The following is a 22,020-nucleotide window of genomic DNA, read 5'->3' on the forward strand; positions in this document are numbered from 1 at the left end:
AGAGCTGTGGTCCCCCACTGCTGGACTGGACGGGACCACACCACGGCTTGTTATCACCCCCCCCCCCCCCCCCCCCCCCCCGCCTGCGCGGGAGGCTTCATCTCTGTTTGCAGCTGCCCCCATCGCTGGTGCTACCGCCTGAACTCCACCTCCTATCAGATCAGGAACCCTACTGCGGATACTGCACGTGCAGGGATCCAGGTGGCTGCTCCTTGTGAGAGTGGGGTGGAGTTGGGGCTGGGGAGCGGCTGCCACGAAGATTGTCACTGGCAGAGAGGTTTGACTACAATAAATGTGGTGCGCTTGGGTCATCCCAGGACCACACCCCCACACCCTCAGTCCATGGAAAATTTGTCTTCCATGAAGCTGGTCCCTGATGCCAGAAAGGTTGGGGACCTCTGCTTTAGAGGATGGGTTGGATTGATTGTGAAAGGTGTGGATCCAGAAATCTAATTTCCAGCATTGAGACTGATCTTTGTTTGGATTGTTGCTTATTTTGTTATTGCCTGTCTCTCCATGGATACTCCATGAGAATGAGTTTATTTTCTTCACTGCTGTATCTCTGTACCTAGAACAGTGCTTGGCAGAGGTGCTCAATAAATGCTTGTTAAATGAATTGTTAGTTGAAGAAACGTGTATTAGGGAGAGTTCTGATTTGATTGCCCAATTTTAAGCCAAACTAGAGAATGAAGAATGAAGATATGGAAGAAATGATTAAAGCATGAAAGAAAAATCTTCAAAAAGAAAAATCAGGGTAATAATCAAAGGGGAACCAGGGCATTGAAGTTTGAAGAATGACACTACAGATCAGGACTAAGATTGTCAGCTAGCTTATTTTGTGATAGTGAACAAAGCTAAACCAATTAACATCCGAATTTATAAATTCCAGTTCTAAATCTGGGCACAAATTTTCATACGCTTCATATTCAGTACCTCCAAGTGACAACTTCCTCTTGAAGCCAATATCACAAATAAGTGCCATCTCAATCCAGCAGAACTATTTATAAAATATTAATGTTTTATATTAATATTTATAGTAACAGCTGAATGTACAATATATCATGCAGCTATGATTGCCCCGATAGCAGCAGCAACTTCTGAAAAATCAGTTGTCTAACATTAGGTCAACAGTTATTGGATACTCAATGGGACAGTGGGAAAACCATGGATTTTGGAGCAAGGTCAACCTGGGTTGAAATTGTGACTTATTAGCCAAGTGACCTTGAGTAAGTCACGTCTCCGAATGTTTCCTCATCTGTATAATGGAGAATAATATTACACACCTCGTTGGGCTATAGTGAGCATTAAAAGAGATAATGTAGTTTATGAAAAGTGCAAACAGTGCTGGGTGACGAGTGGATCCCCTTAGAAATGGGCATATCCCGGTCAGGTGCACCGCTCTGGGGAGACGTGGAGAGTAAGGAGTAGGGGACCACACCGTGGTGCTTTTTATAGTGCAGAAGAAGCGTTAATGAGAGGTTTGGGTTTGGCCTGTCTGGGTCATTTCCTAGCTCTGTAGGCCTGCTAAACCCAACCACTTGGGCATTTTCTCAGCTAACAGAATGTTTTTATGTGAATACGTGTTCACCGGAGAAATGTTTAATCTTAAAGGTTCATTCCAGCGGAAACATCTATGATTGTGTCTGGCACGGCCTCTCGCCAAATGCTGTTTATTTGATGAGTAAGCCTCCTGATGCCCCAAAGAAACAAGCAATTGACTTCATTAGCAATATGTCAGATGCTTTCCATCTGCATATTTCTTCGCTAGTTCTAATATTTGTGCTTTTTGAAGGGTGAAAGGAGCAAAAGGCACCAAATACCTCGGTTTCCAGGAGCGGGCCTCCCCTTCCCCCAAGTTGCTCCTGCCGAGCCTCTAATACCCTGACTTTTTCCAATGTCACCTACGGCGTCCTTAGTCTCAGCTCAGCCAAAAACTTCAATGCAAGTCCTCAGAGACTTGAGGAAGTAATCCAACTCCGGTGCGAGGAAAATCCAAGCCGCAGTTTTTCCCTTGCTTTGGCTCTTCCCCGGTCCTACGACTCGCGCAAGAAGACGCCGGCCAGCCCGACTGGAGGCCGGAGAAAGTCCACCGGCTCCCAGAGGGGCGGGGCCGGGGCGCGGGAGTCGGTGCGGGGGGCAAGAAGTCTCGATGCGTGCTGTTCCGCGCGGGCGCCGTGGGACCACAACTCCCGGCGCGCCCCGCGGGCTGCGCCGAAAGCGGTTGGCTGGGAGCTCTAGCCAATCTGCCCTCACCGACCAATGGGACGGAGGAGAGCAGCCTGACCCCGATCCTCAGAGACCAATGGCAGTACAGTGGAGGCGGGTGCTTCCTTACCGCTCAACTTGCGCTCAGAGAAGCCACATTTAAAAGGTCGTGCCGGGCCGAGTTCTGGCAGGCTGTTGAGAGCAGGGCCAGGAGGCGCGGAGGCGTCCCGGGAAAGCGACGCCAGGGCCATCCCGGTCCCCGCGAGGCGGGCTCCGGACGTCGCCGGGGGCGGGGCGGAGGGCGGGGCCTGGCCTCGTTGTGGAGCGGCTCGTAATCCATCATGGCGGCCGCGGGGGTTGGTGTCTGTCCCTGAGCAGCGCTGGAGCCGGAGCCGGTTCCCGGGTCCTGCAGCTGAGAAGCCCTTTCGTTGTCCACGGCCCCTAGCAGCGAGGGCAGTCTTGGTCCCTCGGCGGAGCTCGGGGGATGTGACTGCTTGGCGGCGGTGGTGGTGGCAGCGTCCGGGGCCGGGGGAGGGGGTGTCTCGGCAGAGACCCCAGGGCTCGGGGCAGCTGAGGCGACCGGGCCTCCTCCCCCTGCGCCCGCCTTCCGCCTTCGGGGTCACGAGAGTCTTTCGTCCCTTACAGCACCACCCCGGCTCTGGGACACTGGGGGTGGTCTCTTTCCCCCAGACCTGGGACACCCCCCTTTCCTGAGACGTGGAGGAGCGTCGCCCCCCGAGTAAGCCGCCCGTGCCCTTCCCCGAAGCCTTCGTCTTAGCCCAGAGCTACCCCTTGTCCCGGATCCCGGCCCCAAGTTTGGCCGCGGAGCCCCACATTCACATTCCCTCCCTGCCGTCAGGTGGCCTCCGCTTCCCCCAGGTTGCTCCTGCCGAGCCTCTAATGCCCTGACTTTTTCCAATGTCACCTACGGCGCCCTTAGTCTCAGCTCAGCCAAAAACTTCAATGCAAAGGAAAAGTCTGGATTGGTTTCACAGGCCTTTTAAAAAGCGGACTTAAAAGTTGCTGGCAATGCATTCCTTTTCGCCAGAGTCGAGGGCAAGCCCTCGCTGAAATCTGGGTGACCCGTGTCCTTTTCCGGAGAGCAGAGCAGAGAAGCAAGAGCGGCAGCTAGTTCAGCAGGAAATTTGTCGGAAGATGAAGAAACTAAGATAGGGGGTTGGTGACTTCCACAGGAAAAGTTCTGGAGGAGCATCCAAAGACGATTGACGTTTCCTTTATGTGTGGAATCGAAATGACTTTAGTATTGTGGACACTTTGCAGCATCCCTGTGAATATTTCTGTTTAGGTTTTTCTTCTTGAAAAGAAATTGTTATTCAGCCAAATCAAGAAACTTTTTTGGGTAGCATCGCAATTATATTACTTCACATTGATAAACTGGTAAAATAATTGGAACTCCTGTTTACATGTGTCAATCTAAAAAAACTGTGCTTTTGTTGTGGAAGATGTCTTTGTGATTGACCTCAATTACTGAGTTGTGGAGATGCAGTGAATGTGAAATCCCACATACATACTGTTTTCCTTCTAAGATAACTGACCTTCTGGAAGACCTTGAACCCTCTTCTGGAAAGGGGTGCCTATCGTTACTTTATGGGGCAGCAGCCTGGAAAAGTTCTTGGGGACCAAAGAAGGCCAAGTTTGCCTGCCCTGCACTTTATCAAAGGAGCAGGGAAGAAGGAATCATCGCGGCATGGGGGTCCACACTGCAATGTTTTCGTGGAACATGGTGAGTGCTTTTCAAGGTTTCTAGTTGTGTTTTTCCTTATGTACGCAGCTTAGGCCATCAAGGAACTTTTGAGCAACAGTACTTGTGTCAGTTCCTTCCAGTTATACTTAAGACTTTTGTTACTGTAGTTATTTCTTAGTTTCTGGTGGAACTTGATATAAGAAAAAGTTACTTTGTGACTCTGTATGGCTTTATTCAGAATCTGTCCGAGTTGCTTATTTCTAGTCTGATTCCGCTTCTAAGTCACTGTTGACCTTGGACAAGCCATTTTACTGTCCAGGGCCTCAGCTTCCTGAGGCAGATGGACATAAGTGCTTTCTTAAGATCCATGGTTCTATGATTCTACTCTAACTGAAGTCGTGGGCTCTTTTCCTGACCTGCATGGATCCTTTACTACTTTGTCTACAGAGAGCTGTTATCATATTTTTAAAGCGGTTTGTGCTCCCCAAAAGGTTAAGAACCACCTAGTCTGGTTGACACTAATATCCTTGACCTTTTCAATCGTAGGTAGTACTTGAAGATACTCTGGAGCTCTGTGGGAAAAATCAAGTGGGGAAGCCACATTCCCCATGAATTGAGGATACACAACTTCTAGTTATTTTACCTTCCACGAGGAGTAATCCGTTCCTCATTGGTGCAGCTTTCCTCCTCCTCTCTCCCTGTTTAGAATGACATTTGGGGCATTAAAGGTTGTCTTTGACATTTTTATGAACATGTTTAGCATTTGAATGCTGACAGTATATATTATATTGTTCACTTTCAGTAGTTCTGTCTGAAATTAAAGCCAAGGATCAGCTTAGATTGATGTCTGTGACCCATTAGTTAGGGTTCTGTTTGTACCGTTGCAGTCTGACATATTTCAGACTGCATCCTTTCTATCAAAACTACAGTCCCCAACCTCTAGGCTATGGCCCAGTACTGGTCCGTAGCCTGTTAGGACTCTAGGACTCAGGCCGTGCATCACCGCCTGAGCTCCGCCTTCCCCCAGCTCCCCCACACTCCCACTCCTGTCTGTGGAAAAATTGTCTTCTGTGAAACCGGTCCCTGGTGCCTGAAAGGTTGGGGACCACTGTAAATATCAGTTGAGCCCACCCACCTTATAAGCAAATGTATGATATATGCAAATGGCATATACTTTGAAATGCAATCACAAATACCTCTAAACAATGGGTGACTGCAAGAGACAAAGGCCTCTGTTGGATGAACTTGCATTTGACAGGTGAAGTTTTACTTTCCTACAGAAAAATACTCACCTCATCTCAAGAAATCTGGGTACCTGGATTTTACTTTGCCTTGAAACATTAGTTCTGTTTTTAGCATTGGTTTTAGGCAGGCAAATATGGTAATGTGTTATGATACTTCCCAAATTCAAGATTTAAAAAGTGAATTATTTATATTTTAACTTGTGATCATGCAGCTTTAGACAGGGAAAATTGGTATAGACTTTTCGGAGAGCTTTGGCATAATTTAGAATTTGAAATGTACTTGCCAATGACCTACTAATCCCACTTCTAGAAAACTGGGATAGAACAGTGTAGTTCCCAAGGTGTCCCTGGTACCATTTCAGGGGCTGAGAGGTTAAAACTATTTTCAGGCTGGGCGCGGTGGCTCACGCCTGTAATCCTAGCACTCTGGGAGGCCGAGGTGGGAGGATCACTCGAGGTCAGGAGTTCGAGACCAGCTGAGCAAGAGTGAGACCCTGTTTCAAACTAAAAATGGAAAGAAATTATCTGGACAGCTAAAAAAATATATATATAAAAAAAATTAGCCAGGCATGGTGGCACATGCCTGTAGTCCCAGCTACTCGGGAGGCTGAGGCAGGAGGATTGCTTGAGCCCAGGTGTTTAAGGTTGCTGTGCGCTAGGCTGATGCACCGCACTCTAGCCTGGGCAACAGAGCGAGACACTGTCTCAAAAAAAAAAAAACAACAAACTATTTTCATATTAATACAATATGAAGATCTATTTGTCTCTCTTACTGTGTTGTTACTTGCACTAACGGTGCAAAAGTAAAACAGGCATCTTAGCATGAATCAAGGCTGTGGCATCTAACCGTACTAAATAGCCACTGTATTCTTCATGGCAAGCTCTCACAGTAAAAAAAAAAAACAACAAAACTCTAGTTTTCACTAAAGAATGTCTTTGATGAAGCTGCAAAAACTAATAATTTTATTAAATCTTGATCTTTCTGTGTATGTCTTTTTAATATTCTGTGGGATAAGAAGGGAAGTACACGTGAAGCACTTCTACTGTGTACTGAATGAAGTATGATGGTTATCTCTAGGAAAAGCACCTGGGCAGTTGTCTGAGTTGCAAACTGAACTAGCCAGTTTTTTCACTTGAAACAATGACTGACAAACTGGTTATTCAGACTAAAAAATATATGAAGGAGTCCTTCCTTTCCAGGAAAACAACGGGTAATATTTATTGCCAATTATAAAAATTTCCCTTTGCAGCAAAAATTAGGATTTTGAAGAACTTTTTTTTTTTTTCCAGCTGTAAATACAGGTGAAAATTTTGGAGAACTTTTGGAGGCCACTGTGATATAGAGATCAGTGGTAATATTTACAGATGTGATATTTTAATATCTTGAAATTTATTTGGTAGATCTACATAAATCAGTGAAGATTCATCCATGTTGCTGTAGTTATCAGTAGTTTCTTCATTTCATTGTTTAGTGCTCTGTTGTATAAATATTTAAGAATTTATTTACCCATGCTTTTTTTTTTTTTTTTGAGGGAGAGTTTTATTCTGTTGCCGATGCTAGAGTGCAGTGGTGTCATCATAGCTCACTGCAACCTCCGACTCTTAGGCTCAAGTGATCCTACTGTTTCAGCCTCCCAAGTAGCTGGGACTACAGGCACGGACCACCACACCTGGCTAATGTTTTCTATTTTTAGTAGAGACGGGGTCTTGCTCTTGCTCAGGGTGGTCTCAAACTCCTGACCTCGAGTGATCCTTCCTCTTCAGCCTCCCAGAGTGCTATGATTACAGGCATGAGCCACTGCTCCCAGCCTACCCATGCTTTTATTGATAGGTGCTCAGGTTGTTTTTATTTTTGGCTATTTATAAATAATGCTGCTATGAACATTCTTGTATATGTCTCTACAGCGAGAAGTGGAATTGCTGGGTCACATGTTATAGGCATATTCAGCCTTATTAGATATTGCCAAACAGCTTTCTAAAGTCATTGTATTAGTTTTGCTCCTATCAGCAGTATGTATAGGAGAGTTCCAGTTGCTTTACATTCTTGCTAAACCTGGATATTGTCAGCCTTTTATTTTTTTATTTTTTATTTATTTATTTATTTATTTGACACAGAGCCTCACTCTGTTGCCTGGGCTAGAGTGCTGTGGCGTCAGCCTAGCTCACAGCAACCTCAAACTCCTGGGCTCAGGCGATCCTCCTGCCTCAGCCTCCCGAGTAGCTGGGACTACAGGCATGCACCACCATGCCCGGCTAATTTTTCTATATATATTTTTAGCTGTCCATATAATTTCTTTCTATTTTTAGTAGAGACGGGGTCTCGCTCTTGCTCAGGCTGATCTCGAACTCCTGAGCTCAAACAACCCACCTGCCTTGGCCTCCCAGAGCGCTAGGATTATAGGCGTGAGCTACCGCGCCTGGCCTGTCAGCCTTTTAAATGTTAGCCTTTCAGGTGGTTGTGCAGTGGCACTTTGTGGTTTTAATTTGCACTTCTTTTATGACTTTTGAGGTTAGGCTCCTTTTCATTAGCTTACTGGCCATTTGGAATATATCTATATATCTATGTCATCCATATCTGCATACCTATGTATCTCCTGCCAGTTTACCTCTTTTGTCCATTTTTGTAGTTCTGTTTCCTTCTTATTGATTGGTAGGAGTTACTTATATAGTCTTAATAGAGGTCCTTTGTTGAGCATATTTGTTGTGTATATCTTCTCACACTTTGTGGCTTGCCTTTTCAGTCTCTTAATGGTGTCTTTGACCAGGTGCGGTGGCTCATGCTATGGTCCCAGCACTTTGAGAGGCTGAGGCAGGAGGATTGCTTGAGGCCAGGAGCTTGAGAACAGCCTGGGCAACATTGTGAGACCCCGTCTCTACAAAAAATAAAAATATTAGGCAGGTGTGATGGTGTGCGCCTATGGTCCTAACTACTTGGGAGGCTGAGGCAGGAGGATCACTTGAGCCCAGGAGTCCAAGGCTGCAGTGAGCTGATTGTGCCACTATACTCCAGCCTGGGTGACAGAGCAAGATCCTGTCTTAAAAAAAAGAATTGGTGTCTTTGATGAACCGAAGTCCTTAATTTTAATGTCTAATTTAATAAACTTTTATGATTAGCACTTTTTTGTGGTTTGTGTAAGAAATTGTAGTTCACCATAAGGTCACAAAGAAGTTTTATTCTTTTACCTTTCATATTTACAATTCACTTGGAATTTTTTTTTTCTGTGTAGAGGTGAAGGTTCATTGTTTCCCCCCCATATTGACCTAGCCCTTTAATTAAAAAGAACATCTGCTGCTGCATAGATCAGGTATCTATATATGTGTGGAACTGTTGGGGAACTTTTTACTCCTAGTTTGCTGCCTTTGTCCTTGCACCAGTATCACACTGTATTACTGCAGCTTTAAAATAAATCTTAGGAGGCCGAGGCAGGCGGATTGTTTGAGCTCAGGAGTTCGAGATCAGCCTGAACAAGAGCGAGACCCCGTCTCTACTAAAAATAGAAAGAAATTATATGGACAGCTAAAAATACATATAGAAAAATGAGCCGGGCATGGTGGTGCATGCCTGTAGTCTCAGCTATTTGGGAGGTTGAGACAAGAGGATCGCTTGAGCCCAGGAGTTTGAGGTTGCTGTGAGCTAGGCTGACGCCACGGCACTCTAGCCCGGGCAACAGAATGAGACTCTGTCTCAAAAAAAAAAAAAAAAAAATCTTAATATCTAGTAGAACAAGATCTCCAGTTTTACTCTTCTTCAAGATTGTCTTGGCTTGCTCCTTTGCATTTCCATATATATTTTAGAATCAGTTTTATCAATTTCCATACCTAAACGAAAACACCCATAGGGATTTTCTTCTGGGATTGCTCTAAATCTATAGATTACTTTGATCCTAGGAATGAATCATGGAATATAAAGAATTCTTATTGATGAAAAAAGCCAATTCAGGAGACATTTTTTTCTGTTAATAATAAACTTTAAATGAGTCCCTGTGAATTGTTTCAAATTTTCAATTTTCAAAATACCTGCTGCTTTATCCAGATTCACCTTTCTCTGATCTTCCCTCCCCGCCAATTCTATTAATATTTTTCTTTGATACTCAGTACTTGGTCTCTTGATGGTAGAAACCATGTTTATACATCTTCATGGATCACACACTGTGTTTTTTACAGACTAGATGCTCAGTGAATACAGAATTGAATTTACTTGAGTGCTTGGCAGTTTTGGGCATTGAACGAGTATCTCAGTGCCTACTCTGTATCAGGTCTTGTCAGTCTGGGGTAATACAGCAGGGAAGGACATAGCCAGCGAAAGGCTCTTTGTGTCTGATTTACAGTCCTAAGGACTACCATTGGCCATCTGCTTGGGAATATGGTTATTACCTTGAGTAAACAGTGTGGGGTAGGTTCAAGGAACTGGCTGAGGGCAGGGGACATTTACTCTATTTCATCATCTTTTTAAGTCCTGGGGAGACCCCTGGTGGAGCCAGAAGTACCCTTTGTCTTGGTTCTCATCTTTTTATATCAATGGCTGCTTATGGCCTCTACCGGAATCTTGTGGACCCATTTTCTTTGTGTATTTAAATTTTCCCCTGGAAATGACTAACAACTGCTTCTTAAGCCCTCATTCCTTTCACCAGGTTTCCTATACTGCTTTTGTTCTGTCCATTTAGTATATTGCTGTAGTGGGAATATTGTCCTTGTTAACATCTTCAAGTTATGAAACCTTTTCCCCACCTGTGCTAAAATCCCAGGGGTCTGGTGGATCCTAGTCATTTTAGGATGTGTGAGTGAAGCTGATGTTACAGGCAAGGTGTTTTCTTTACTGTATCCCTCTGTTCTTTAGAGCAGCAAAGGCTTTTGTGATCTGTAAACTCCTCCTTCAAAGTTCTGAATTTCTGCCAGGAGTGTGACACCTAAAGTGTCACTAAATTAATTGGTATTAACATTGGTAGGGATTAAATTGGGAAATTTTAAAAGGTAGAGAATTCCTTAATATTTTTTGAGAGGTAGAAAATAGGAAATAGCATTGCTAAATAGAGAAAGGGAATGTTTTTTAATAGAGATGTTTGTATAAGAAAAAGATCATAGAGTGATATTCTGAGGATGATTGTCTTGGTTGCTTTTTGGCTTAGTTGGGTCTTGGGTGGTTGGTTTACTTCCTGTACAAATTGTGAGTTACTAGGGGCTGAATTTATTTTATAGTAATACCTAAACTAATTAGAACTTTCACTTACATAGAATTTATCTTTGGCACATTTCACTTTTATAAGAAAGGAAGAGAGGCAGCCTATTCAGTATCAAGAGTTTAGTCAAAACAAACAATTCTCAGATTTGCCCTGGTATAGGATTTATTCAACATAAACTTCTGTACTTTTTACTTCTACAGTATCTATATAGTAATTTATTGTTTTGTTGGTGATTCACAGCATCCTGAATTGCAGAGTGTCTTGTGGATGTATAAAGCTTAAAAAAAATTTATTTTTGAGATGAGGGACTCACTATGTCACCCAGGCTAGTCTCAAACTCCGGGGCTCACGCAAGCCTCCTAAGTAGCTGGAACTATAGACACATGGCACCCTGCCCAGCTGTATTGTACTTTAATGTACTTTTGGGAGGGAAGTCTATAGTCTAGGTAGGATAAACATTATTCCTTTTTTCCCAGTGGGAAAACTGTGGTTCAGGGTGGTAAAGTAGTGTTTTTAAGAGTTACATTGCTGGCCGGGAGTGGTGGCTCATGCCTGTAATCCTAGCACTCTGTGAAGCTGAGGTGGGAGGATTATTTGAAGTCAGGAGCTCGAGACCAGCCTCAGCAAGAACGAGACCCTGGCTCTACTAAAAATAGAAAAAATTAGCTGGGGGGTGAAGGAGATGGGTGGTGGGGTGAGCCTGTAGTCCCAGTTACTTGGGAGGCTGAGGCAGGAGGATCGCTTGAGCCCAGGAGTTCGAAGTTGTGGTGAACTATGATCATGCCACTGCACTGCATTCTAGCCTGGGTGATAGAGTGAGACTCTGTCTCCAAAAAAAAAAAAAAAAAGTTACATTGATTGCTGATTGGTTATATAGCTGCAGTTGAAATCAAGTGTCTCTGGATAGCTTGAGTATTGCTTTTTGAGGATTGACTAATGCCTTTTGAAAACATCTATACATTGTCCAAGCTTTGTGGCAGTTTTAAAAATTATTTTAAAATTAAGTTGAATAATTTTGAACAGATAGTTTTCTGATTTAAACTACAAAGCTATGTTACAAATGTATATTCTGAGAAGCTTGCTTGTTCCCCTTCTCCCTTATCCTTTTCATTCTACCACTCCTCTGGAAAGCCATTTTTATAGTTTATACTTTATCCTTCCAGTGTTGTTACTTTTTTGCAAATATAGCAAATACATATTTATTACACAAGAGATAGCATATAGTATATACTGTTTTGTACTTTACTTTTTTATTTTTCACTTAATAGATCCTCAGGATTTCTCTGTATTTCAACAGATATCTTCCTTCTTTTCATGGCTACATTGTATTCCACTCTCTTGGAAGTATCATTGGTTTTCCAACCAATTCCCAATTTCTGGACATTTGGGTTGTTTCCAGTCTTTAGCTGTTACAAACGGTGCTGCAAGAATAACCTTATACTTTATATTTATGTAGCTGTAGCTGTGGGAGAGATTCCTAAAAGTAGGATGCTGGGCTAAAGGGTACATACATTTGTCATTTCTGTTAGTAGGTGGGTGCTACATAGTAGATACCTACTAATTCATAAATAGATAGGTAGATACTAATATAGACACTTTATTGATAGATATTCCCAAATTCCCTTCCATAAGGGTTGTTCTAGTTTACATTCCCACCACTGGTAACGCAGAGGGTGCCTGTGTCCCCAGAGCCTAGCTAAGAGAGTTTGTTGTCAAACTTTGGGACTTTCACCAGTCTGATCAGTAAGAAATAGTGCCTTAGTATGGTTGTAATTAACAGCTCTCCTGTGAGTGAGGTTGAACATTTTTAACATGTTTGGGGGACATATATACTTATCTTTCTGTGAACCATCTCACCAGGTTCTGTGTGTGGCCGATATTTAAATATGTAGGTAGTTGCCTCTGTAGAATCCAGTAGCCTGTGCTCCTTCACTGCCCACATATCTCACAAGGAACTGCCCCATCCCAGGCTGCAGAGGGCGTCCTGAGTAGGTGCGTTTCAGCCCTGGCTGTACATTAGAATCTCCTTGGGAGCTTGAAAAGACCTGTGTCCAGGTCCCACTCTCAGGAATTGATTTAGTTGGTCTGGGCTCTGGAGAGAGGCCTAAGTATCAGTTTTTTGTTTTTTGTTTGTTTTTTTGTGAGGAGAGACTTTATTCAAAAGGAATTTTGCAAGGGGGGAAGGGACTATGGCAATAGGGAGATGCTGTGACAGTAAGGACTGCAAGCATATCCTTGTTCTTTGTTTTTAACTCTCCAGGCGATTCTAATAGGTAGCTGGGGTTGAGAATCATCGGTCTAAACCAACTGTAGTAATCTCTTTTTCCTGGGAATTTTTCTTTGGTTCAAAGTGGGCATGCATCCTAAATTGACCCAATCTGTCTGAAAGCAAGGCCTTTTATTCCCTGGTGTTTTTGCAGCTGGTAGCCAGTGTAAACCCATGAGGCCAGCCAGCCTCAGAATGGAGCTGACACTCTGGGGAGGGAGAATGGGGACCGTGTGGAGCTGCTGAATCCACCTCACTTCTGGACTTGGAATTACATGGTATAATAAATTTCCTTATTGTTTAAGCCGTTTTGAATTGGGTTTGCTCTTACTCGCAGCACTAGTGTTCTAACCGAAAAAGAAATATATTCAAACCTGATCAGTTTTATCTTTTTTCCATTTTTAAAAAAGAAAAATGGCAGATTCCATTGACAAATGATATTATAATCCCTTATATTTGTTTAGCTCTCATTAGTTTAACATACCACTTTCACACTTGTTTCTGTTTTATAAAATTGGCAGAATTCTGTTTTATTGAGATATCCTTAATTCTCCCTACATCATAGTACTATTAATAGTTCTATCCCCAAAATATACGGTGGAAACCACTTTGTGATAACATCGCTCTGTTAGAGATGTGTTATTGGTACTGCCTTGAAACCCAATCCTAGGGTGGCGATAAGACCTGGCTGCTGCCTCTTCTCAACCAGTCCCAACCCACCCACAGCTCCCACCGCTTGGCTTGTTCCTGGAGTAGGCACCGCAGATTCCTATGCTAAGCTCCTGGCCATGTTTAAAGAACACAGGACCTCTGGCTTAAGGAGCTTTTATGTTTGGTCCAGACTGCATTATAGAGAAGCCATGGGCAGAATTTAAAGCCTGCTGAGCACCAAGCTGGTTCTTCTTGCTTCAGGGGCAGAGACTGGTGGGAAAGTCAGATTGAGGCATCCCACTCAGTTCCAGTGTCTTCCTTGAAGCCTGCTTGTGACCACTGTTTGCCTTCTTTGCCTATGTGTTATTAATAAACAGCCTCTACCTTGGAACAGCATCCTTTCTTGAGGAATAATGGCCTGTTGGGAGGAAAGATAAGTCTCAGTGCAAAGAACCTCATGGCCTGTTAAGATACAGTCAGAACACTGCCTAAGGGGGAAAGAAATGTCATAGTATAGTGTTTGTATTTCAATTGCCTTTCCTTTCCTGGGATAATAATAATAACAGGTAACTTCTGTTGTGTGCTTACTATATTTCTGGTCTAATCACTTTTATTATATTGCTATTTAATATTCACAAAAAGAAGGAAAAAATGAATTTTTTATCATTATTGGCACCTCTGGAGGGTTTGTCTGTCTTGAGAAACATGTTGGGTTTTTTGTCTTGTTTTGTTTTGTTCTTTGAGACTAGATCTCGCTCTGTTGTCCAGGCTGGAGTGCAGTGGCACGATCACAGCTCACTGCAGCCTCAAGCTCCTGGGCTCAAGCGATCCTCCTGCCTCAGCCTCCCAAAGCACTGGGATTACAGACATGCGCCACCATGCCTGGCTGAGAAGCACATTTGAAGTAGTTGCTGGAATGAGATTGTTTATGTGGATGAACAAGACACATAACCATGTTGAAACATGATATGAGTAATGGTAGTAGTTACTCCCCTCATTCAAAACAAAATTATTGTTTAGTGGAATATAATGTGAGGGGAAAAAGTTTTCTCCTCAGATAAATGTGTCTTTTTATGTGTGATATGTGAGTGTTTTCAGTCTAGCAGTGAAAACGGAGCTCTTAAAATACAGAAAAGTGTATTGCTCATGTTTGTTGGTGATAAGCTGCCTTCGTAGCTTTATATTACTTTGTCTGGGACATGACATGTGATGTGTATTTAATAGCATCCTCCTCAGCATCGTCTTATTCATGGTCATGCCATTGTCAAACTACATGCATTAGTGTTTCTGATTTTTTCTGGAGTGGTGTTTTTTTTATTTTTTTAAAGAGATGGAGGTGTCACCAGGCTTCCCAGGCAAGACTCAAACTCCTGGGCTCAAGCAGCCCTCCTGCCTCAGCCTCCCAAGTAGCTGGGACTATAGGTGTGTGCCACTATGTCCAGCTGGCTTTTTTTTTTTTTTTTTTTTAAGTTGAATGAGATATAGATGCAATGGAGAAGAGTCTTTGGGAAATATAAATAAAAGGTTTATTTTATAAAAAATAGCCATTTTAAAAAATTTCTAAATATTAAGGGGGTACTGATGTTTTAGTTACATGGATACCTTGTATAAGGCTTAAGTTGGAGCTTTTACTGTGTCTATCACCAGAATAGTGTTCATTGTACCCAATAGTTAAGTTTTTACCCCTCACCCCCTTCCATCCTTCCCCCTCCTTGTTTTCCAACGTCCTTTTCATCTCCTTGTGCCCATGTGTGCCCATCGTTTAGCTCCCAGTTATTAGAGATTATACGTGGTGTTTGTTTTTCCATTCCTAAGATACTTCATTTAGGATAATTGTTGTTTTTTTAGTAAAAACAACGTACGTTATTCAATCAAGGAAGATCTGATTCAGAAAGTCATTTGAAGTTCAATCAGCATGATCAGTGATACTGTACCTCCTATTCAAATGAAAATTAATCATCTCCTAGTCAAATTGTGGAAAATGTAGGTGTCCTAAGGGCATTTTTCAGGATGCATTTGGCTTACAGTGGTTGCAAATCAGGAAGTCATAATTATTGGATGTGTTCTGTAAGTTGATCAAACCCTGTTACGGCTTTCTTTCTGTGGGTGCTGGTAAGTCCACATCATTGCTTTGTAAGAATGTGTAATCATCGAGTTAATGGTGAGTCAGAAGAGTTGGTAAATTATGATCCTTTAATTGAAATGAAGTTTTTTGTTTCAATTGGCTTGTAGAGGAGTTATCAGTACATTTATAATGAATTACATAATGAATGGCCACAAATACAGACTAAGGAGCAACATCCTTGCACCTGAGAAAATCCTTTAATTGCAGGGCTGGAAGGGTCCTGGAGATTTGCTACTTCTCATGTTGAGGTACAGAGTTCCTAGGCCAAAGGATTGGCTGCTTTGTCACATGTGAGTGCCTGCTTTGGGGCTGCCTGGCAACCGCAGATGCCACAGTAGACCTACGGTAGAGGGAGGAGAGCAGGAATACCAGTTACCACGTCAGAGTGCTTGCTTTGACCAAGACCTTTCTGTTGTACAGAAGCGGGCAAGACCACGCCTGTCCTCAGGCATTTACAACATAGTATAGAGAAAAACGTGAGCAAGTTAAGAATGATGTAGTGAAAGGGAAATTGGACGCAGGCCTGGGAAAAGGGATAAAGGGGGTTGGTTGGTATTAGGAGTGCCACAGCTTCCTGCCACTGAACACCATTAGTGCCATGGTGGCCGTGACGCATCTGGTCCAGACCTCAGACAGGGGACTCTATGCACTTTACAGACCAGTTGTAAAGAGGGAGGAACCTGGCCATTGGCCATTTGCCCCATAGCCCTAGTTTTTTGTTGTGGTGCAAAACTCATTCTTAGGACCACCAGTGTTACAGTGTCATGTATGTTCTTTGGTTGCCTCTGGTTTGGGCTGAACTCAAAGGATGGCGAGGAGCATGATACTTTTTATCACTTACCTTGCGTGTTCTAGCTGCAGTGGATGACATTTTGAGGATGTACGCTCAGCAGTGAGTCAGATGAGATACACACATAGCTTTTGGTTGTTAATCCAGTACAGTGCCCTTACTGACATGCTTCCGAGACAGATGACTACATTTAAAACTTTTCCCCCACTGGCTGGAAGTTGAGACCCATTTCAACAAAAGCACTTCTATCTCTTCTGAAGTGCATTAGGAAAACTGGAGGTCATCACTTGATTCACAGATTATGGGCTGTGCATAAATAACTCATCTTAGACAAACACCAGGTATTGTTATATTTTCCTCACCTGATATAGCTGCCATTTGAGTGCTTTCTCTGTGCTAGGCAGTGGCCGAGCTCTTGACATTTTTTTTTTTTTTTTTTTTGGTATTCATCCTAATTTGTCCTAACCCTTGACATATTGTTAAAAATTACTAAATAAATAGTTTAAAACCCTCTGGTCATTTCCATTACGTAGAGGAACAGTCTCCGTTTTTTAAAAAAAATCATGCCCCCTTATTCTGAAATTTTTTTGAGCAAGCAAATCATATATATAATATGTGGTATCATATATATGTTTATATGCATCATACATGTATGTATAATTAGCATTATGTGCTATTAAGATATTTAGTATATTATATTCATAACATTATTCATAAAATACAAAATTGTACCATTAACACATTAAATAATGATTAAAAGTTATTAATGAGTGCAATATGACTGAATGTACTTCATTATTTTTAAAATATCAGTTTAACATCTACCATCCAGCTGTTTTATCATCTTACACTGTTTGTTCTTTTGATACTTAGTTTTTTAGTGCTTGTGGTAGGTGGCCTCTAAGATGGCCCCCAGAGAGTCCCGCCTCTTGGTGTTCCTGGCTGTTTTATAAATGTCAGTTCTTTCTAATTTGGTCTTGAGGTCTCTCTCTTGAGAGTGACTGTAAATTCTAGCCCTGACTGGGAAAGAAGTTAGGTCGGTTGTGTTGGTCAGGTGAGACACAGAGGAGGCAGCATAACAGAAGGCAGGAAATGACAGCAATTTTTTTTTTTTTTTTTTTTTTTTTTTTGAGACAGAGTCTCACTGTGTCCCAGGGCCAGCGTGCAGTGGCATCATCATAGCTCCCTGCAGCCTCAAACTCCCGAGCTCAAGAGATCCTCTGGCCTCAGCCTCCCGACTAGCCATGACTACAGGCTTGCACCACCACACCTGGCTAATTCTTCTGTTTTTTGTAGAGACAGGGTCTCGCTCTTGCCCAGGCTGGTCTCAAATTTCTGACCTCAAGCAATCCTCCCACTTTGGCTTCCCAGAGTGCTAGGATTATGGGCATGAGTCACCACCACTCCTTCCACCTTCCTAGAAGCATTTTTATTATTTACAGACCCCAGAGAGGAGAGGGCAGCACACCTCTCGGGGCCAATGGGAACGGGGAGCATCTGGAACACATGCGTGCTCAACCAGTGTGGGGAGAGAGGGAGAGAAAGATGGGAAGGAAGAGAGAGAGAGGGAGAGATGGGGAGGGAGGGAAAAAGAGGGGGAGGAAGGGAGAGAGAGAGACTGATGGGGAGGGAGGGAGAGAGAGATGGGCTGGGAGGAGGGAAAGAGGGAGAGGGAGGGGTGGACACCTGTGGGCCAAAGCCTTTGTTGGAGTCCAGGGACTTACACAAGCAGGTTTCCTAGGGTGTTACCCAAGCAAGTAGTTCTAACTGGTGGGTTTAAAGCAAGCAGGCACAAATTCTGTGGGGTCAAGCTGTGATTGAGAGGTGGTCACTACAGTTTATTCCTTTAGTCTCTGTGGGGTGCGGGGAACGGAGGGGTGAGCCAAGTAGGTAGTATCTAGCTGTCCCATAGAGAGGTGGGGAGGTGGTCACCAAGAGGCAGGTGTCAGGCAGATCTCTGGATTGACCACATCCAGGAACTGGGAGGAGGTGTGTTTCTATGCTCTCTTGAAAAATATGGTGAGGATATTTTTAGAAACAACATGCTTGCTGCATACAAATATGATTCCTTTGAATTATAACAAAAATTTTATCTTTAAAATGAATTTTAGTACTGGTAACTTTCATTAAGATTTTTTTTCTGTTCCCTCATTCACCAGCTTTTAAATCAAAGTTCCTGTCACAACTCTTGTATTTGTAGCTTGTCACACTGAACAGTGAATGATTTTTGCCCTGGGGGAGACCAGGACTTTGAGTACTAGTTTGCTTTTATAAACCAGAATTTGCTCTAGCCTTAGAAGGATAAAACTGTCTTATCTTCCTTTCTTTGCTATATCTTTTCAAGAGAGAAATTACAGTTAGATTGATGTGGCCTTATGGAATAACTGCCAAAGTTTTGTTCGAAGTTTTGGGGTTGAATATTTTTCACCTGTTTGCTTTTATCCACTGCAGAATGGGCAAGGAATAAAGGTATGGAGGTGAGAAAGGTATTATCCCTTCCTTGAAACCTTTTAATTGTCTAGTGTGTAGGTAGTTTCATGCTGGCCTGCTTAATAGGGCACCCTGCTGCCTTCTTTTTGAAACAGTCTCACTCTGTTGCCTGCTAGAGTGCAGTGGCATCATCATACCTGCTGCTTTGATTTGCAGGTTTCTGTCGAAGGAAAAAAAAAACCCAAAGCATCAATAGCAAAGTGCTTGGTAACTCCTTGTTTCTCTCTTCCTCTGTTCTGCCTGCACTTTCTGGTCTTTGATAGGAAATGGGGGGGGGGGGGGAAATGACTTTCACATTTAGGTTTCTTATTCTGAAGTTCCTTCCTCCAGATTTTAGCCTGAGTTGGTTTGGTAACAGCCTTCAGCTCTTGTTCTTTGAAATACATGTGGAAAAATGTTTATCAATGTGGAAATTGGACATTTTTATCTTATGAAACTCCAGAATTGTCAGATTGTTAAATCCCTGCTTCTTTTGATTATAGCTAAAATTTTCCTTTTAAAAGAGTAGGATGTACTCCCAGCAAATTGAAGATCAAAGAAATAAAGTGGACCTGGAAAAGTAAGGCTTGACAGCGACAGTGCCTGTGAAACGAACCCTCCCATTATGGGCTTCGTTTTTACAGACTCAGGACATAGACACAAGTATGGACACTGGGATATATTGGGAGCTCTGTTGTCCGTTGCCCATTCATACTTCTGTGTCTGTCTCCTGGCCAGGTGGGGAGACAAGGGTGACATTAAAATCATGGTTTTATCTGAATTGAAATCCCAGCGGACCACTTACTAGCAGTGTGACTGCGGGTACCAGCGTTCACTCAGCAGATGTTAGCTGAGCACAGCCTCTGTGCTGCGGGCTCTGCTAGGTACCCGGAAGACGGCAAGTCCTTTCAACCTCTGAGTTTCCAGCTCCCTATTTGCATATTGGGAGTCATAGTGTTTACCTTGATTGTACTGATGAGGAGAGAATTAAATGAGATAATGAATAAAAAATACATAACTGTGCCTGCCACTTGGTTAGCCCCTAACAAATAGTATATATTGTTGCTGTTATTGTTTATAATATTGTCAGTAATGAGGAGTAGGCTAAAAAGGACCAGAGAAGATTAAGAAATAAATCCTATTACTGATAACACTGTGGTGAGCAGTTTGCCTGAGACAAGGCTGTACAATGTTGGTAATTAGATGATTATGTATAAAACCCACAGCTTATAGCTGAACACATGGTGACACTGGAATATAGCTCTTCAAGAAAATTCTAGAGAGAAAACCTTAGATTCAACTGTGCACACTTTTGAGCTCTTCCTGTGGGTGATTGGAGGATGTGACTGTGGAGATCTTTCTATCTCTGGTGCAGGAAATCAGCAATTGCGGTGACTTTCCCTGAGGATTTGATTTCCCTGTTGTCTGGGGCTTTGGGCCACTCTTGCTGTCAGAGGCAGCATCCTCCAACCAGAGAGCTCTCTTCCTTCTCTCAAGTAATTGATTGCTTCTTCATGACAAATCCTTTTCCAGTCCTTAAATCTGCCATTTCTTGTTTAGCACATTTCATTTTTTCCGGCTCTTTTTCCAGAGTTTCCGCAGGTTTTATTTATGAACCTGTGTAGAAGATGGCTTTGTGAAGCACAGTTTATTCTGTAATACATTATGGGTAGTTTGCTGGAGGTAAGCTCTGGGGTTTGTAAGTGTGTGTGGCCGTCAGCCTAACCTAGAATTATACATTAGAGCTAACTCTTAATTTTCCCCTGTTAGAAGAATTTATTGTATGGACAAAAGCCTAACAAATTTATAGGTCTACCAGAGTATTGGTGTTTTCTCTTTATGTTGTAACGATGGACAATTTTCCTCATGACTTTCTGGGAATCTATCAAAATAAAGAAATTTAAAGGAACTTAAGGACGTCTTATGTTCTGTGTTGGTTACTTGGAGGTGGGTTTTCCAGGCTCTTGCTTTCAGACTCTGCCCTTCTTAGCCATGTTATTTTTCACTGGCATCTTTACTGCCATAGGATAGAGAGAACAGGTGAATTTCTTTGAGGTTCTTTGCATGTAGGAGTATTTTTTGACTCCACAGTTCTTAAGTTTGTATTTGGTTATGAAGCGAAAGATGTTTGGGCTGACCCAAAGGTCTTTGGAGAATTCTCTTGGCTCAAAGGTTGTTCCTTGTCCCATGTTACTGCGAGCTCTGACTTAATAAGAGAGGGTAAACTGAGCCTGGGTTGCATTTTTCTGTGCTGTCCCTCATGCTCCTTACAGTGGAGGAGCAAGAGTGAGCTGTACCAGAAATTGGTTAAGCCCAGAGTCAGGTCCTGAGTTTTAAGATGCTTAATATAAAGTTATAAATATGGCATGATTCTTGATTTCTGGTAGAGATTTTCCAATTGGAAAGCAAGTCTGAAACTTGTCTTTTGGTGAGCATTTCGTGTTGCAGCACTTCTCCAAGCCCTTCTCAGAGGTCTTCTGTTCAGGGAAACCTCTTCTTTCTTGTTCCCAAATTTAAAGTTTGGAGAATTTAATGCATTTTTGGGGGGGTAAGTTTTCCTAATGTAACTTTTTAAAAAATTATTTTTATTGTGTTTTATTTTGTTATTTTTTTTTGAGACAAGGTCTTGCTCTCTCACCCAGGCTGGAGGGGAGTGGTGTCACCACTCACTGCAGCCTCAAACTACGGGACTCCAGTGATCCTCCCGCCTCAGTCTCCTAAGTTGCTGAGACTTCAGGTGCCACCATCACACCTGCCTATTTTTTTTTTTTTTTCAGACAGAGTTTTGCTCCTTCACCCCAGGTAGAGTGCAGTGGCGTCATCATAGCTCACTTCAACCTCAAACTCGTGGGCTCAAGCGATCCTCCTGCCTCAGCCTCCTGACTAGCTGGGACTACAGGCCCGTGCCACAATGCCTGGCTAATTTTTCTATTTTTTGTAGAGACAGGGTCTAGCTCTTGCTCAGGCTGGTCTTAAACTTCTGGCCTTAAGAAATCCTCCCACCTCAGCCTCCCCAAGTGCTAAGATTACAGGCGTGAGCCACCGTGCCTGGCCAAATTTTTAAATTTTTTTGTACAGATAGGGTCTTGCTCTTGCTCAGGCTGGTCTCAAACTTTTGGCCTCAAGAAATCCTCCCACCCTGGCCTCCCATAGTGCTAGGATTACAGGCATGAGCCACTGTGCCTGGCCAAAAAATTATTTTTAATTAGTAAACAGTAAAATTGACTTTTTTCGATGTACAGTTTTATGAATTTTTTTTTTTTTTTTTTTTTTTTTGTTGAGACAGAGTCTCACTTTGTTGCCCAGGCTAGAGTGAGTGCCGTGGCGTCAGCTTAGCTCACAGCAACCTCAGACTCCTCGGCTTAAGCGATCCTACTGCCTCAGC

General features: G+C 42.9%; 2 protein-coding genes across 3 annotated transcripts in view; both read left to right on the forward strand.

Moving 5' to 3' along the window:
- Positions 1–3,103: 3,103 nt before the first annotated feature.
- ABL1 (ABL proto-oncogene 1, non-receptor tyrosine kinase) overlaps positions 3,104–22,020 on the forward strand; it is a 124,193-nt gene continuing 105,276 nt past the window's right edge. Inside the window, exon 1 of one of the 2 annotated variants that reach the window (XM_069476957.1) lies at positions 3,104–3,949. In XM_069476957.1, the coding sequence (XP_069333058.1) occupies positions 3,814–3,949 (136 nt within the window). In that variant the 5' untranslated portion in view covers positions 3,104–3,813. The remainder of the gene's footprint in view (positions 3,950–22,020) is intronic. The other variant, XM_069476958.1, reaches the window with a different exon arrangement.
- On the forward strand, positions 3,124–3,222 carry LOC138388532 (uncharacterized). The gene has a single exon (XM_069476961.1). The coding sequence runs from the start codon at positions 3,124–3,126 to the stop codon at positions 3,220–3,222; it is 99 nt and encodes a 32-aa protein (XP_069333062.1).

This window comes from Eulemur rufifrons, chromosome 7, assembly GCF_041146395.1.
Source record: "Eulemur rufifrons isolate Redbay chromosome 7, OSU_ERuf_1, whole genome shotgun sequence".
NCBI classification, from domain to species: domain Eukaryota; kingdom Metazoa; phylum Chordata; class Mammalia; order Primates; family Lemuridae; genus Eulemur; species Eulemur rufifrons.

Excerpts from the sequence above, each read along its gene's own strand:
- LOC138388532 (XM_069476961.1), top strand. The coding sequence starts at position 3,124 with ATGTCACCTACGGCGCCCTTAGTCTCAGCTCAGCCAAAAACTTCAATG.